Source organism: Pezoporus flaviventris, unplaced genomic scaffold (assembly GCF_033815535.1).
Source record: "Pezoporus flaviventris isolate CSIRO_AGI_PZ_B2104156 unplaced genomic scaffold, CSIRO_AGI_Pfla_v1 ptg000001l, whole genome shotgun sequence".
NCBI classification, from domain to species: Eukaryota; Metazoa; Chordata; class Aves; order Psittaciformes; family Psittacidae; genus Pezoporus; species Pezoporus flaviventris.
In genome coordinates this window covers 15,050,804-15,066,740 of record NW_026892549.1, presented here as the reverse complement: position 1 = coordinate 15,066,740, position 15,937 = coordinate 15,050,804, and the positions used below count along the sequence as shown (strand labels likewise).

General features: G+C 37.8%; 1 protein-coding gene across 17 annotated transcripts in view; it reads right to left on the bottom strand.

Annotated features, from left to right (window-relative positions):
* Nucleotides 1–15,937, bottom strand: part of MBD5 (methyl-CpG binding domain protein 5) — a 154,187-nt gene that overhangs the window by 16,885 nt on the left and 121,365 nt on the right. For 15 of the 17 annotated variants that reach the window (XM_061445281.1, XM_061445297.1, XM_061445294.1 and 12 more), the window contains 2 exons: nucleotides 2,047–3,075; nucleotides 418–629 (listed from right to left, as the gene is read on the bottom strand). In XM_061445281.1, the coding sequence (XP_061301265.1) occupies nucleotides 418–629; nucleotides 2,047–3,075 (1,241 nt within the window). The remainder of the gene's footprint in view (nucleotides 1–417; nucleotides 630–2,046; nucleotides 3,076–15,937) is intronic. The other 2 variants (XM_061445388.1, XM_061445396.1) reach the window with 1 other exon arrangement.

Here is a 15,937-nt window from a genome sequence, read left to right as displayed (position 1 = left end):
ACCTATAATAATTTATTAAGTTTCTAATTGCTGTAAAGTGGTATCAGTATTTATTTCTCACCACTGAATTGTAAGAGTGACCTAAACAGGAATTATAATAATTTCTTCAGAATGGAAAATAGTTTTGCTAATAACATATACTAATTGACAAGAACATACATAGCATATTTTTTCAATACATGCTGCATAACTCTTTCCAAAGAAACCATACCCATTTTCTAAGGAAAAAGGAGTAAAATTCCGTAACAAATGTTCCTGATTTGCAAAATCCAAAACCTACACAGACAGGCAAGCAACTGTATATATCATATTGTCTTCAACACTCAGCAAAAAATAAAAATCTAACTATGGAGCATATAGTTTTACCTACTGAGAGTTGCACATTTGTTTGAAAATTGATTTCATTTTGCTTTCTACCTGGAAGTTTTGGAACAGACATGCCATGGGGTTTGGGTTGTTAGCTGGGCCAGGAATCGGGGTCTGGCCTTGAAAGCCCTGCATGTTCTGATACCCCTGGAGAAGGTGCTGTTGCTGCTGATTTGAAGGAAACATCTGATTGTTGTTTAATAGCGACTGGAGATGACTCAGCTGATGGTTACTCAAAGTAGTGTTTATAGATGACATGTCACCTGTAATTCAAACACAGGGAAACGTTAAGTCAGTACAGTTTTCAATAGTCAGGAGGAATTTCCTTGACTCAAATTTTAACTGACAGCTAAAAAAATGCTTCTGTGAAACAACACTCTTTCCCTTCAATCTTCTATAGAATGGTCCTCAAGGCATGAGTCTCCTGCTCTTTATTCCTCTATTTCTTCAGAATTGCTTCTTTTGCATGTCACATCTATCTGGACTCTTTCTAAAGGTTTTTGCCTTTGGAATAGCACACAGCCAAGTATGGCACAATGAGCTTCTATGATATTTGCTGTCTTGGAATCTTATTCTTAGTTTCCAAAGAGTGGGGCAGCAGAAGAGAGAAAAAAAAAAAAAAAAATCCCACTTTACATGAAAATTCTAGTTCTAGTAAAATAAATACACAGTTAAACCTGACTTTATGAAATAACAAAACTTAAAAATATATCAATTTGTTCAGTTTCTTTTTTTTAATTAAAAGCTCTCATTTTTCTTAAAATTTCCATCTGCAGCATCATTTTAGTCAGATTTTACATGGAAAATATAAAGCAGGGTTGAGTTCATGATAGCCATTTAGTAGGCAAGTATGAGGTGTTAAGTTAAAACACTTATCAGCTCTTTGCCACTATTTAGTTCCTTCTACTAGTCTATTTATTAAATAACACAGACCAAGCAACAAAGGAGTACTAACTATATTAAATATTCTTGGTAAAATCAAGACCCAGGAGAAAAAAATTATATTTAAGGGCTTTTTAATCAGTTGTGTTGGGATGTAGGTGTTTGGCAAATAAGATACCCTGTTTTTTTAAATTACAAGCTGAAGTGAAAAAAAACCCAAAACAACAGAGAGAGAAAATATAAACATACAATAAAGGGCTCGAAGGGCAACTTTCCTCTTCGAACTTGCATGAGGACCTACTTCAAGTGCTTTAAGGATTACTTTACATGGGAGTGTGCTTGTGGTTTTGGCACTTTTGATTCATTTGGAGAAAAGTACTTCACCATTTTTCATCTACTGCACAGCTACTCATATTAACCCTGTGATGCCACATGCACTTGAAATGAAACACTGCATCCCAGAGATGCACCTGTGCTTTTACTACTTGAAAAATGAAGCAAGTCCAATTGCTTGCAGAATTTTAAAGTGTATATAGTAGGCCTAGGTGGCATCAGAATGAAAAATGGAATCTAAAATAATTTCCAAAACCAGTATTAAATTTTACTTAATTAAATCAGAATGTATTTTAAATTTCTTAATTTCTCTCCATAGTAATAAACAAGCTGTAACATACAAAAACCTTAAAAAATTATGGTAAAGTGGAGTCTTTAGAAATAGAAGCTAGAATCCAAAATTCCCCCTCCCCAACCCTCTTTTTTTTTGTTTTTCTTTTATATCTGTTAAGAAATTGAACTTACCAAGCAGACCTGTCCCCAGTAGAGGGTTAAGTAGCTGTGGCACCACAGAGTTATTGTTGAGTTTAGCTGGACCAGATGTATTCCCAGCATTATTAGATATGTTCAGCAATGTTTCTGCCATTGACACCACTGCTGTCCCACCACCCAGGGTTGAGACAGACAGTGCTGCCACTGCTGATGATGTAGTGGTTGTGGTAGTGGTTGCCTGGGAGGAGGTGGCTATGGAAACCTCTGGATGATTAGCAGTGCTGCCCGATGCAGAGTTCAGGACACCTCCCACCAGCTGGGGATTCAAGGCCATTAACGCTGAGGCCCCAGAGACAGCTGGGAGGAGCAAGGGGTTAGAAGTAGTGTCAGTGCCTGAAAAGCTTGGTATGGGGTTGCCCAGGGGGTTGGTTAAAAGGGTTTCCACCCTGCTGCTTTCTGACTGATTGCTTGGCAAATGGTCAGGTGGGGCTGTCATCTGTGTTACTGAGGGCAAAGGGTTATTTTGCTGCTGCAACAAATCTGAGATGGTCAAATTGAAAGATGGTAGGGGAAGCATGGCAGCTGCTTGGGCTTGGTTCTGAAGGAGGGTTGCTAGAAGCTGAAAATGAACAGGTTGTAATACCTGCCCATCCACGTCACTGGAGAGAAAAGCTAAAGCAGCATTTACATTCGGGTTGAGAAAACCTAAAGGGTTGAGGTTGACCTCAGACTTGCCTTCTCCTGCTGAAGGCTGTAGTATATTTAATAGATTCTGGTTTAGGAGATGTTGCTGATTCACTGGCAAAGAGATAGGCAGAGAATTGAGGAGGTTTTGATTCAAAGAATGTGGAAGATTGTTGTTTGAAGAGCTGTTCTGCGGAAAATGAAGTGAGTGTTCATGGCCAGCAAAAGGGAAATCGCTCCCAATGGGCAGCTGGCTCTGAAGTGGATTTCCAGCTGCAGTAGTGACTATAACACCATCTTGAAGCACAGATGTTGTCTTTGTGATGGCAGGTTGGCTGGTGCCAGCTATGGCTATTGATGATGACTGTCCTGAACCCCCTGTAACGCAAAAGAACAGAACCATTAATAGTACACTGCCTGTTGGGAGACAATCTTCAAGGTTTTAAAGTAACTAGATTAATCCAGAAATTAACGTTTGATACCCATGCAGAGGAAAGAAAATGTTTTCAGCATCCAGACTTTAGTACTTCCATAATATGAATGAATCTGCCATCAGCTACTTCAGATACTACAGGCTGTGACACATCTCACTGGAAACTATTCAACCATACACTATTTAACCACATACTTGTACTTCCCTTAAATTTCTGAGTGTGATGAAACAGGATTTCATTCTTCACATATTTATTAGCATAAACCTAAAAGCAACCGTAACTTACTATACTAGAGCCATAGACCAGTAAGAAATTAACTACTAGGAAAAAGGCTCAATGGGAGACAGGAATGATGCTGCGTGAAAGACGTGAGTACATGATTCCTTGCCCATGGCAGGGGGGTTGGACCTAGATGATCTTTAAGGACCCCTCCAAACCAAACCATTCTATTATTCTATGATCTAAATGTAGATGTGAACCATATGTTCTTCTATTTCCAGCTCTATTCCATTAATGGGGTTTAGAAGTATTATTATTTAAAGCATTATTTTGGACTCCTGAAGAAAAAAACCCAATGATGCTGATTACATATCATAATGATGCCCATGATACAATGTCAAGAGAAAAATACATTATGGTCAACACATTCAACACCCCACAGTCCCCAACAATTTATAATTTATAAAGAAGAAAATGTAAATTGGGATGGTCTAGTCATATCCATCACTTGGCGTGAAAAGAAAGACCAGTTGGATAAATTTATTATGAGGGGGTTACACAGAAAAAGTGGGAGAATAATAAAGTTGATTTGGGTGCCTTTATACCCCTCTACCAAAGCTGAAATGTAAAATAGATTATTCTGTGTCTTTTACTTAAGGCAAGAGTCTTGAATTGACAGTGGTCATACAAAAAAAACATGTGAGAGGACATAAGGAGAATTAAAGCAAGGGCAATTGCCTTGAATTACACCTTTCTACTTTATTTATTGAAATTCATTAGAGAACATTTGAATATTAAAATTATATACTGCATATATACAAAACTGTATAATTATAAATGTATTTTACTATGGCTTTAACACAATAAAATAATTTTCCATTCTCAACTGCCCTGCAAATATAGCTCATAGGACAGAGATGAGAAGGTACAGCTTATCAGAAAGCATCAATTATCATTTTTCTAAACAAACACTATTTGAAAACTGATGTGTAACTACACTGTTAATTGTCAAGAACAGAACCAAATTTCTACATCACTTATAATTTAAAATACCATTTTTCAAGTACTTTAATGTTATGACAACTCAAAAAGGTACATAGAAGGTACAGTTAAAAATACACAGGGCTTCTTAAATGATGTTGGTTAAGAAGAATTGTTCACTGAACCATAATGCTGTCACTGCACTTTGAGACACACTTAAGGTTAGTCTCTCTAGTTGTCACCTAGTTTAAGACAGACTAGGTAGTACCTCAGTATCTTCAGGTGGCTATTCCTCCCACTTGTAAATGGCCTTCCACATAAAATCTTACTGTCACATAGGTAAAAACAGGCTACCATCAACTTAGCAGGAGAAGTCTGATATTGGACTTTCTAAGCCATGAGTTCATTCCAGGCAATATTTTTTTTTGAAACTCTTTACCCCTGCAATAGGGGAAAGCCAGATATACAAGCTATTTCCTTGGTGGCTAGGAAAGGCTTTCCTCACTAGTAGAAATCACATTCAATGTATTAAGCAGCACATGGATGTATTTTTGATTCAGGGATGAGGAAACTGTTCTATATATAGTGTTCTCATTAATATAAAATCTAATTTTGGTATTTTCCAGTGGACCTAATCTCTGTTCCTAATTCATTTATAATCCTATTTTCCATTCCACTCAGGTAAATGACTACATGGAAGAGTACGTGCTGTGAAGCAAATCTCAAACTTGTAAGATTGTTGCTAGGTTTTTGTCAAACGCTGCTCTGTTTTCTAACCTCCGTCAAACACCACCTCTGGAGATCTAACCTGAGAGGTCCAGAGGGCATTTGACACTTGCTCTTTCCCCAGATTAATGAGGCCATTAACTCCTACTGAAGGAAAAAAAAAAAAAAAAAAGTTGATGGATTCTGAGCACAAGGAAGAAAATGCGTCCTTATTGGAATCCAGACTTGAGAAGTTTGGGAGTTGAAGAGCCGATGAGCAGCCAGACTTTGGTAGAAAACATAAATACCCCCGAGCTTCGGGAAAACCTCCCTGACAGAAAGACACGGTAGGAACTGGTGTAAAGAGTCCTGAATTGGACAGCAGCTAATACGGTATTTACAATTGCAGTCTGCGACAATCCTATCTCCAGCAACAGACTGAATTGCCAGAATATGATTTTTGAATCTCTTCCAAAATACCATCTCCAACAAGTCAATATTCCAGATAAAGAAATGCATGCACACCCATTCTCATTAAAATATAGTGCTGCCAGACATCTTCCGAACGCTTGGCCCCAAGCCAAAAGACAAAATCTGAATTATTTTTTCCGCTTTAAAAAACATGCATCATTTCTGTAATTGTGATTGATAGTGCCGCATCAACAAAGTACAGAAGGACACCTTCCCCTGGCAAAGCCGCTAGAGCCCTTGGAGAGCCCTCTGAACCGTCCTTCCCCAGTTCTAAGACAAAATATCCAAGATCCAGGATGAACGTGAGCAGTCACATTTTTCTGACTCATGAAGAGACCAGGTGCAATGAGAAGAAAGAGATGCCCAGCATCGGCAGCGTGAAGGTGTGAAGAGTTCTCTAAAACAGCATGGAAAAATGTAACATGCTTCACCAAAGCAATGGTATAATCCACACTGTGAATATAAGAGAAGTCCTAATAACAGGGCTGTCCTTTCAAACCAGGCAGTAGAACAAAAGCATAGCAGCGGTGATCTGGAACCGACTCCAGATGTCCTTTGAGGTGTGCCTTTAATTCAAAGTGGTATCTAGACTCATAACTTGCATTTACTACAATTTTCAAAGATGGCAGGATGACAGTGGAAACCAGATGGTGGATGTCAGCTGAAAAAAAAACAAACCCATGCAAACAAGCTGTCTTGGCCAGCAGTGCTGTAAGGAAAATAGGACTGCAATCCGGACCACTTGCATTTCCTTCAGGCTTGGAGAAGGATGACAGCCAGAAGAAAAGATACACTACAGCACCAAAGAATTTCAACAGCGTGCTAGCTCACCCAAAACTCTCACATGAAATGGGTCATTATTATGGTTTCCAGGCTCCAAGACGACAGTTTTGATGAAAAAGGCACCAAGATGACAGTTTTGACGAGAATGGTGAATATGAGTTGAAAGCGAAAAGGAAATTACAAGTTTGATTCCAAGTTTCATAAAAACATGGTATTTTGAACCCCGTAAACCCAAGGCATCATACATGCTAGCTCAGTAAACAGCACTTCTTAATAATCAGAAGCTCTTAAAAGTAATACGAAAAAAAGATTAAGGAGTTGGACTAAACGCCATAAAAGCCTAAGATGAATGCCTGCTTCCAGCTCTTGCAGACAGAGATGTCTGCTAAAAGTGCCTTTGCCACTCATTGAGAAAAATTAACTGTCTTTGTAACAGAGTGAGAAGAAGAAATACCCAGAATGCTGAAAAAGCAGTTCTATTGTTCTTCTAGAGGGTCAAATAAATGTATTGGGAGTAAATAAATGAAAATTGAATAGGCTCCATGGTTTTTAAACTTGGGGGTGACAGTATTTTATTTATTTTTGTTTTCTTTTGAAAGCAAGTTTATTCCCGTGTAGTTTTATGTGTCCTTTTTTAAAGTTACTCCTTCACAGGTATTGTCAAGCAGATACAAGAAAATCATGGATATTATGAAATCAGTTTGTGCTCAAGCAGATTCAGTCTCCCTGCTCAGTTAAAATAATCAGAGTGGAAGATATTTATCACTAATACCTCAACCATTGTCCTACCACGAAAAGACAGGAACACATACGTACACATATGCTATTGGGATGGTAGGATATAGCCCAGGTTTTTAAACAGCATTAAGATTTGAATACGAAGACTTGTACAGCAAGCTTCAATGTCCTCAGAAAGAGAAGCTGGGTTTGAGCTACTGATTTCAAACTAAACAAAGAGACAAAACCAATGTACCATTTCTGCAGTGTAAGAAGAACTGTGTCTGCATAAAACCAGGTAGGAACAATACTGACTTTGTATAATGCCCAAGATAATGCCCAACTTCCTTATAAACCAGACAATTTAAATCAAAGGCAAACCTTTGTAGTTTTCATAGATGCTAAATGTATTTCTACCAAATCAAGGAATATTAATGATATATTGATATATGTTTATGTTCCTTGATTTTCCTAAAAATGTGCAGTTGAAGTATAATAATTAGAAAATAGTAACGCAAATAACATTTTACAATGCTTTTCTCTATAAGGAACTATCAATTATGTATTCTAGTATTTCAATAGTCTCAACAGTACATTGCTGGAATTTGCAGAATAAAAATAACTGATAAAACAGATTTATTAAGAACTTAGGAAACTAAGTGCAGGACTTGCTCATTAGCCATTAACACCTTAAGCATTTTGAGAGTTAAGAACAAATAAAAAATATAGATAGCCCTTTCTAAATTCTTGTTTTCCTGCATATTCAATAAAAATGCAGCTAACTCTATTTTATGTTTGATATTTTCTTTACTGCTTTTTTAATTTAGAACATTTCAACTTTTTGAAGCCTGTGTCAGAAACTTATGTTTAACTCCCTGGTCCCTCCACCATTTCCATCCTCTTGCAGAAGAAATCTGCATGATCCTTTTAAAAAGATCCAGCAAGAGTGGAGAGAGAAAAGTTTTACTGCATGCCTTACCCCTGAGATTATGAAGGTGTGAAAGCACAAAAGATCACTTAAGCACTGTGATTACTACTGTAACTCAAATGGTTTGTGCAACTTGTGCCACACAGGGTCACCAATCCAAGCTTGAGGTCTCCAGAAGCTACTGCAATGCTACTATGAAACATCAACATAGAGGTCCAAACACATAGTTTGCATCAGTGGCAGTATTGTTAAATTAGCGATTTTAAGAGGCTTAACTTGTACAAAAGTCTGATGGAAATGGTATGACCTCATGTTCCATAAAAATTTGAGACAACATGATCTTGCTTTAACTACATATTCCATCACTTACTTATAAACACAGAACTAAGAGCTACACATTTTTATAATTATACTCTCCCTTTCCATTTTGGCATGGAAAACATTTAAGATATTTATCTGGTATCACCTTTATTATAGCGTTTTCAATTCCAAAGACACCATAATTGAGCGGTTAATGGCGAACTACTGTCAGTTGCTCCCCTTACTGAGATGCACGCCCTCTTCATACAACAGAGAAATCACAAACAATGGACCAAGAAATAAAACAACTTTCTCAGTCCAGAAGAACCAGTTAAAAATGCGAACTCTCCCTATATACAACATTCCATCCACACGGAATGTGCTCTTCTGTGAAACAGATTTAACTCTCTCCATAATATCACGCTTATCATTGTAGCAGCTGAGCATATGACTACGACTACCAATGGCACAATGCTGCATGATCATGTATGTTTTTTTTTTTTACTTACAACAAACCAGCTGTAATGTTGGCCCCATTCTTAATAGCATTTTTCAAACTCTTGCTTTAACAGATTATTTTAAGGATGTAAATTGCAGAGGACTACAGCATGTAGTCTCTGCATCTTCTGAAAAGTGACTCAGCCATGAATGAATTTTGTAGAAAATTTGGGGGAAGGGCAGAAAGCCCAAAGCAGTTTCTAGGACGACAGAAATCCTTAAAATTAGTTTTGTTTTTTTTTTTTTTGTGTGTGTTTTTTTTTTTTTTTTTTTTGGGGGGGGGGGGGGGTTTGTTTTTTTTTTAATACACCTGACTCAATTTCACTCTTGGCCCTTGTCCCTGCCCTTGTCTCTTCTGACTTCTGCATTTTATCATCACTGCTGTTTTTTAAAATGACTTTGGGGAATCTACTTTGATGTGCCTAGCTGTTAACAGAAAGCAGAAGCAGTCTTCTAGTAAAAACTGTGAAGACAACAGCATACAGATGAAGGAGTGTTAGCACTGATCTCATTCTGTATCATTCCCCCATTCACAGTTGTGGGGAAAGACGAGGTAAAACACTGTACTGCAAATTTCAATAAAACTAAAAATGCAATAAAAGGCATTATTTATTTCAATAGTTCCCACTCCACCCTCTAGTAATTTCTCGAGTTGTCCACTGGCTCCGCTTAAGAAATTTTCGGAAGATGGGGAGGGCTAAATATGTATGGAAAATCACATATAATTCAGGGCGGCTTCCCCTCCCCCCCAGTAATATCTTTAATAAAATAAGACATCTTTCTGTATTATTTTTTCAAATCTTCTGCCTTTTATTAACATAAATTCCTAGATAAATGCGTGGCAGTGAAAACACTAACCAGATAAGAGTCTGTTTAACTAAAAGACTGTGAGTTACGGGCAAATTCAAATTATAAGAAACAAAACAAGAAAACCCCAAGCTTTGTGTCTGAGCAAGCAGCATGTTTGGTAAGCAGAGCTCAATTGCGCTGAACTTTTAATCTTGGTATTTATCTGAGAGGTAATGCCACTGTGATTCCCAAACCAGGCATGGCTGTGCCTGAAGGGTCACAAAGAGCAGCTGAATTCAAAGCATGGCTAATACACACTGATGGTATCAAGTTCAAAGACCAGGGTAAAGGATGTATTAGCAATGTTGAGTTCTACCTAAGTGATGTGGGAGAAGCGGTACATGATCCCAGCATAACCCTTGACAAGGGAGTGCTCAGGTAATATCACCATTTCTGATCTTGACTCACCAGAACTCAAACAGAATAATTAAATGAATTCTACATTTCCTTTTTCCATTTCTGCTAAAATTAGAAAGTTACTGATTTCAGCTCCCTGTACTAAACAACTGACTTAATTAAGTAGAGAATAAGCTGATTCTCAAGTTCTTGCAGTTTGCTAGCATTTGCTAACAATAAACATAAATACATAGAGGTAATTTGAAAACCAAAATCTATTCTACTTCCAAACGTTTCCACTATTGTAAACCTCATGGTAGCAAGTAGGTTTAAAGTGACTGTATAAAAAGTCTATCACCATAACGATTAAGTTTTATCTAATACAATTGTTGCCTCCTAAGTCAGTGATTCCTTTATGCTCAGAGAATGAGAGTGGTTTTTTGCATGAATCTTCTATGAAGAATCAACAAGAGCAAATAAACGAGAATATTTATTTCAGTGGCAGGGTAGGGAGCAGAACTGATCTACCATACATGTCTCATACCTGGAAACCTTATTCTTCATTGAGAACATTTTCCCCACTCTTTACAATTCTCATTTGAATAGAAAAATACAATTTTTTTCCTCCCCAAAATAATAAAGGAAAATAGGGTAGAATGTTGAAAAGTAATTCCAGACTTAAATTTTGTTCCTTATAATCTGTCTCTCCTTCCCCACCCTCTGTACATTTATATAAATGCTGAAACCCAAAAGCAATAGAAAATTTCAATTGGATTTATAATTAGAAGAGTAGCTGGTTGGCATCCTGACTAGGGGTTATTTCAATTTAATAAGGAAATTTTCTCAGACATAACAAGCCCCAGGAAGGATGCCAGCCAGATACTCTTCTGAATTTAAAGTCAAAAAGTTCTACTGACTTTGTAATTCTATGATATATAAAAGTAATTCTGGGAAGCAAATCCAGAGACTCATGTACTAGAATATGCCACTTTGTACACATTTAATGTGATATATTTTAAAACACTCCCTCTTCTTTGATACACAGGAAAGACCATTTTTCGAGAAGCATGGGCCTATGTTATGTTGAGACCTACCACTATGTCCAAGAGTACATTCAACCTTTTTCTTCATGTAACACTTGATGCTTTAGGTTCTTCACATCACCAAATTATAGACACAAACGCAGCATCATTCCCTTTTAACAAAGCACTTACATTCACAGCTCTCCTAGAAAGTCAGGGAGAATACTTATCCCAAACTACAAAGAAAATTAGGTTCACAAAATCTGAAGCAATACTTTCCATCAGTATCTTTCACCTAGATTAAGGATGAACCCTTAAGTTAGACTAAAGCAATTTGTTCCCCTGTTGCTTTGTGCTACAGCCAAAAACCAAGAGGAAAACAAATACTACAAATGGCAGACAACTGAAACCTGTCCCTGCCATGGTGCTGAAGAAGAAAAACCCCAAAGACTTCTGATTAAAAGAAAACAATTCTACAAGATGTAATCCCATTAGCAACAAGACAGTTGCCAATTCTGCAAGAAGGCAAATCCCCAACTGCTCCAGTTCGACTAGCTCTAGCCAACTGTCAAGTTTGGCAGAAAAAAGTACTTCATGAGTCCTTTAGGTTATACTGGGATTAAATCCTGATAATAGGGTTACATGACAATGTTTAACACAGATGTGCGAGTACTCTGAGCACTAAGCATGAAAGCAGCTCTGTTCACCACACCACGAGAAGGTGAATACAGGAGAGCAGCAACAGGGGAGCTGAGCTGATGCTAAGGTCAGAAGCTACCACCATCACTATTCAGAACAGTCCTACCAGCACCCGGGTTGTGAAATTTCTTTAAGACTCTTTCTGTTCATTTACTCAGCATGTCCTCTGCCAGCATGTTCCAACATTTACTATTCTCTCAAAAAGAAAACTACTTGTTTCTTTGATGATGAATGTACCAGCTTTCAGCCACTGGAAGCTGCCAGCAAATGTCTGACAACGTAAAAATAATTCAGTTTTCCACTTTTTATGGCAGACACTTTGAAGATTCAGCTGGACACGGTGCTGGGACATCAAATCTAGGCCATGCTTGGCTTTGAGGTCCTATCCAACCTGGCATTCTATGATATTCAGATATTGCCCAAGAATAAATAATTGTAGGAAGAGATACTATTCCTTTGCCACTTATTTGAAAGAGCAGATTCCAGGGAATTCCCAAGTGCTGGAGTATCTCATATTCAGGTTGGCACCCTGTCATCTGGTCTGCCGACATTGATCAAAATGTGAGAGGTGAGCCTGACTGCAGGATCTTCTGTCAAAACAAGAGCACAGACGTTGCCTCCAGGGTTTACATCCCAAGGTCTCACAGCCAACTACACATGTAAATTTTGCTGCTCTCCTTCAAAATTTCTGGTATTTCCATACCTTTTATGTGCAGTGACCACGAGTCACAATGTCACTTCCTAACTCTGCTTTTCTTAACTACAGACAGAGCTACGAGCATGCCAAGTTCTACTGTGTATTCCTACTTTTATGTTTCCAAGGATCCACCCAGCTTTTTTGTCTTTTTTGGTTTTGCATCATCACTGACTTGACAGTTTGCATTAAGTCTATTAAATCAAAGCCTCTTAAAAACCTTCTCTGAGTCACTGTTTTCCAAGGCAAAGTTCCATCCCCAATTATAGCACACTGTACTTGGCCATATGAAAATAAATCCTGTTTGAGTGGGATATAAGCTCCTCACTGATTGGTATTAGTCCTGTGCGCTCCTCCCTGTTTAATTATATTTTACTATATTCTGTTCTATATTTCACCAGTAAAAATTGCTATTCTGAGTCTTTGCCAAATCTGCCCTTTATTTGTCACTACTAAACTCTTAGAGTTTCTCCTATTTCTGATGTTCTGATATTTGAGACAACTTATCATATTTATTTCTATCAGCTATGGTTATTACATTAGTTCCCTTGATTTCCTTATCAGCTGTATACAGCTTTTACTCACAAGTATTTTTTTCACTCATTTTCATCTACCCCATTATTTATGCATGTTGCATTCTTAGCAGGACTCGCTTGTTGAATGTTCAACACACAGAGGTTTTTCTACACTGTGAACATCAGGACTAATGGCACATGTTAACAGCGAGAAAATATGAATTAACCCAGACTACAATAAAATACATCACACAGTGATGCAGCTCTGTTTTACAAACAGAAGGGACAAATCCAAAGAGAGGCAAAGTGGCTTAATAAGTAAATCTTAAAACTGCTAAACTGGATTCTACCTTCAGCGAGTATGAAAAATCTGAGGGCTTGATTAATGAGGAACACAGCATCAAAGGTTAACAGAAGAATTAACACTAGGTATTAGAAAAAATATGAGTATAGAACCCAGTCTCCTGCCAGAAAACAGACTCTTCAAAGGAACAGCCCTAAATAGCATATACGACCTGTTCCTAGCTCTTCCATAAGACAGCTGTTATTAAACAGTGTTTGTAACCCAAATACAACTGAGGGACTGAAACTGTTAATAAAAATTAATTGCTCATAACCGGTTTTCAAGGGTTCAAACTCAGAAAACCTCAGAAGCTTTTACTGCATAAACAGAGTATTTTATTTTTGTATTTATTCATTTATAATTCCATTGCACTCATGCTGAAAATTACCTGGAAACTAAAGATATTATCTGCGGAAGAAGAAAACAAAAGCTAGAATAATAAAACTTGGTCCATGTGGTTAAAATATAATTAAAAGCTTAGGCAATAACCAGCTATCTAATTGTGGTGATTCTCGGTATTTTTTCTCTCAGGAACTATTTTCTGATTAGTAGCTATTCTGAATGCTGGCACAGAAACAGAAAACAGATTTAGCAATTAAAATGCTTAAAAATAAAGCAAAAAAAAAAAAAAAAGAAAAAGCAAAAGCAAGCCACAAACTCAAATACAAAGGCAAGAGTTTCCTGCAGACATATTACTCAGCTCAACTGCTCTTTAAAGCAGGCTTCACACAACATGTTTGACACTGCTCAGCTCCATCCACCTAAATTAACAACTCTCCATGTCAGAATAATTCACTGTATACCTCTTAATAGTTTTGTCTACAGCACTGAATGTGGAGTGCTAACTAACTGCTTTTCAAAGGTTACCATTAGTGCAAAATACTCAACATTTCACACTTGTTTCATGGAAAGAATGCTTCCATTCTTCTGCAAACACAACAAAATATCCGTAACTGGATTTTCACGGGCTATGGATGAGATTCAAATCTTATGCCTGAGCCCTGTGCTGCTGCTGCAATGACTTGGGCAGGAGGCTGGATCAAGGTTTAGGCTCTGGTTCAGGGCCCTGCCCTTGGTGTAACGTAACGGTAACAGCATCTGAAATTTCATCTTAAAGAAAAGAGGTCTCTAGGCTCCTAGCTAGCATGGATATTTAATAAAATAATTAAATGCAAGTTGTGTGCATTTTGAAAGCATCAAAACTAAAGAGACAAACCCCTCCAGTAGTGAGGAACAGAATATACAGAACTCTTCCTAGTCGTTGCTTACACAGGACGACCATTTATCACTTAGCTAAGAAAAAAAGTGCCAGTTTAAGGCCCTATAATTACATTGCTATAATTCTATCAGGTATCACACCAGGGTATTAGAAATGTCATTCTGCAGGAAAACCACAGCAGAAGTTTCTAGGTGGGGTTATATACATGTTACCCTTCCTATGAGGACTGAATTGGCTGTTTATGTTGAAACCTTTCTTCATGGGGCTTTGACACATGCACAGATTTGTTCTGTCGCATTTGTCTTCTCAGAAAGAAATCCAGCTTGCCTGAAGACAAGGACTGGCAATACAGGCAAAGGCTCTGATTGACTAGCATAGGTATGATGACAATCAGTTCCATCAAGCCAAAGGCAGCCTTCATGCATGGTCCCACCTACTGCCGTATCAGCGCAGTGCATGGCTACAGATTCAGGCTGTATCAGTGATGGACCAGGAACAAGACTCAACATGGGAATAAACCTGGGTTCTCATTCTCAGAAGCCCACTTTAATAGTCTTTAAATGACATTTTATTTATAACTTTAATCTAATGTAAAACTCTTGTTGATCTTGAACCTTTTCACAACCTTTACCCCACACAGGGTGAATTACTACTGCTCAGCTTCTTGATGGTAACTGCTGACACACAGGCTCTTAACTCATGTAACACTGAGTCCTTTCTATTCTCCTGAGGGCAAGCTGACAGTATTCCAATGCTTCAATAATACTGCAGTGGCTGGACAGGGCTTTTAGCAATTTGATAAAGTGGAAGGTGTCCCTTCCTGTAGCAGGGCACCTGGAACCAGATGATCTTTAAGATCACTTCCAACCCAAACTGTTTTATGACTGAATGCAGAAGAACCCGTTACCAGTGGTCCCCATTGAACTCAACAGAGTTCCTGCTAAAGGGATTTTGTAGTATGTTTAGTGGGACAGGAAAGGTAAGTTCCTAAGGCAATCCCAGATCGTTGTTCTGTTCAGAAGAGATTACTAAGTCCCAGAATTCTAAGACAGACTGTACCAGGAAATACGTCTCTGGGTCAGACTAACAAGGCAAAACAGCCATGCAAGGATTAATAGCTGCTTGCCAGCAACACAAACCACCAATATAGCTAAGGAAAAAAAGACTACCTTTTTTCATCAGGAATGGGGAGAAACACTTAGAAATCATCAGAAACTGTGACCAGCATAGTATTAGAAAATTATTTTTATATAATTCTATTCTGTATTTTAAAGAATAAGCAGCTCTCATGGAGGAAGCTCAGGAATACACGAGGTCCTTTCCTGGGCTAATGAGAGAGACAGCTTGCATGCTTACAGTCACTTTCGTTTGACCTGATGTAGTTTAGCTGTGATTGTATCAAACACGCTTTGCAAGTTAACCAAGCTGAAATATCAAATGTAAGGTTTCTTTCTGGTTAAGAAATTAACACAGTACCATCTTTCAAACTGCATCCTTTGTTCAACCAGTAGTAGTTAAATGAAATAC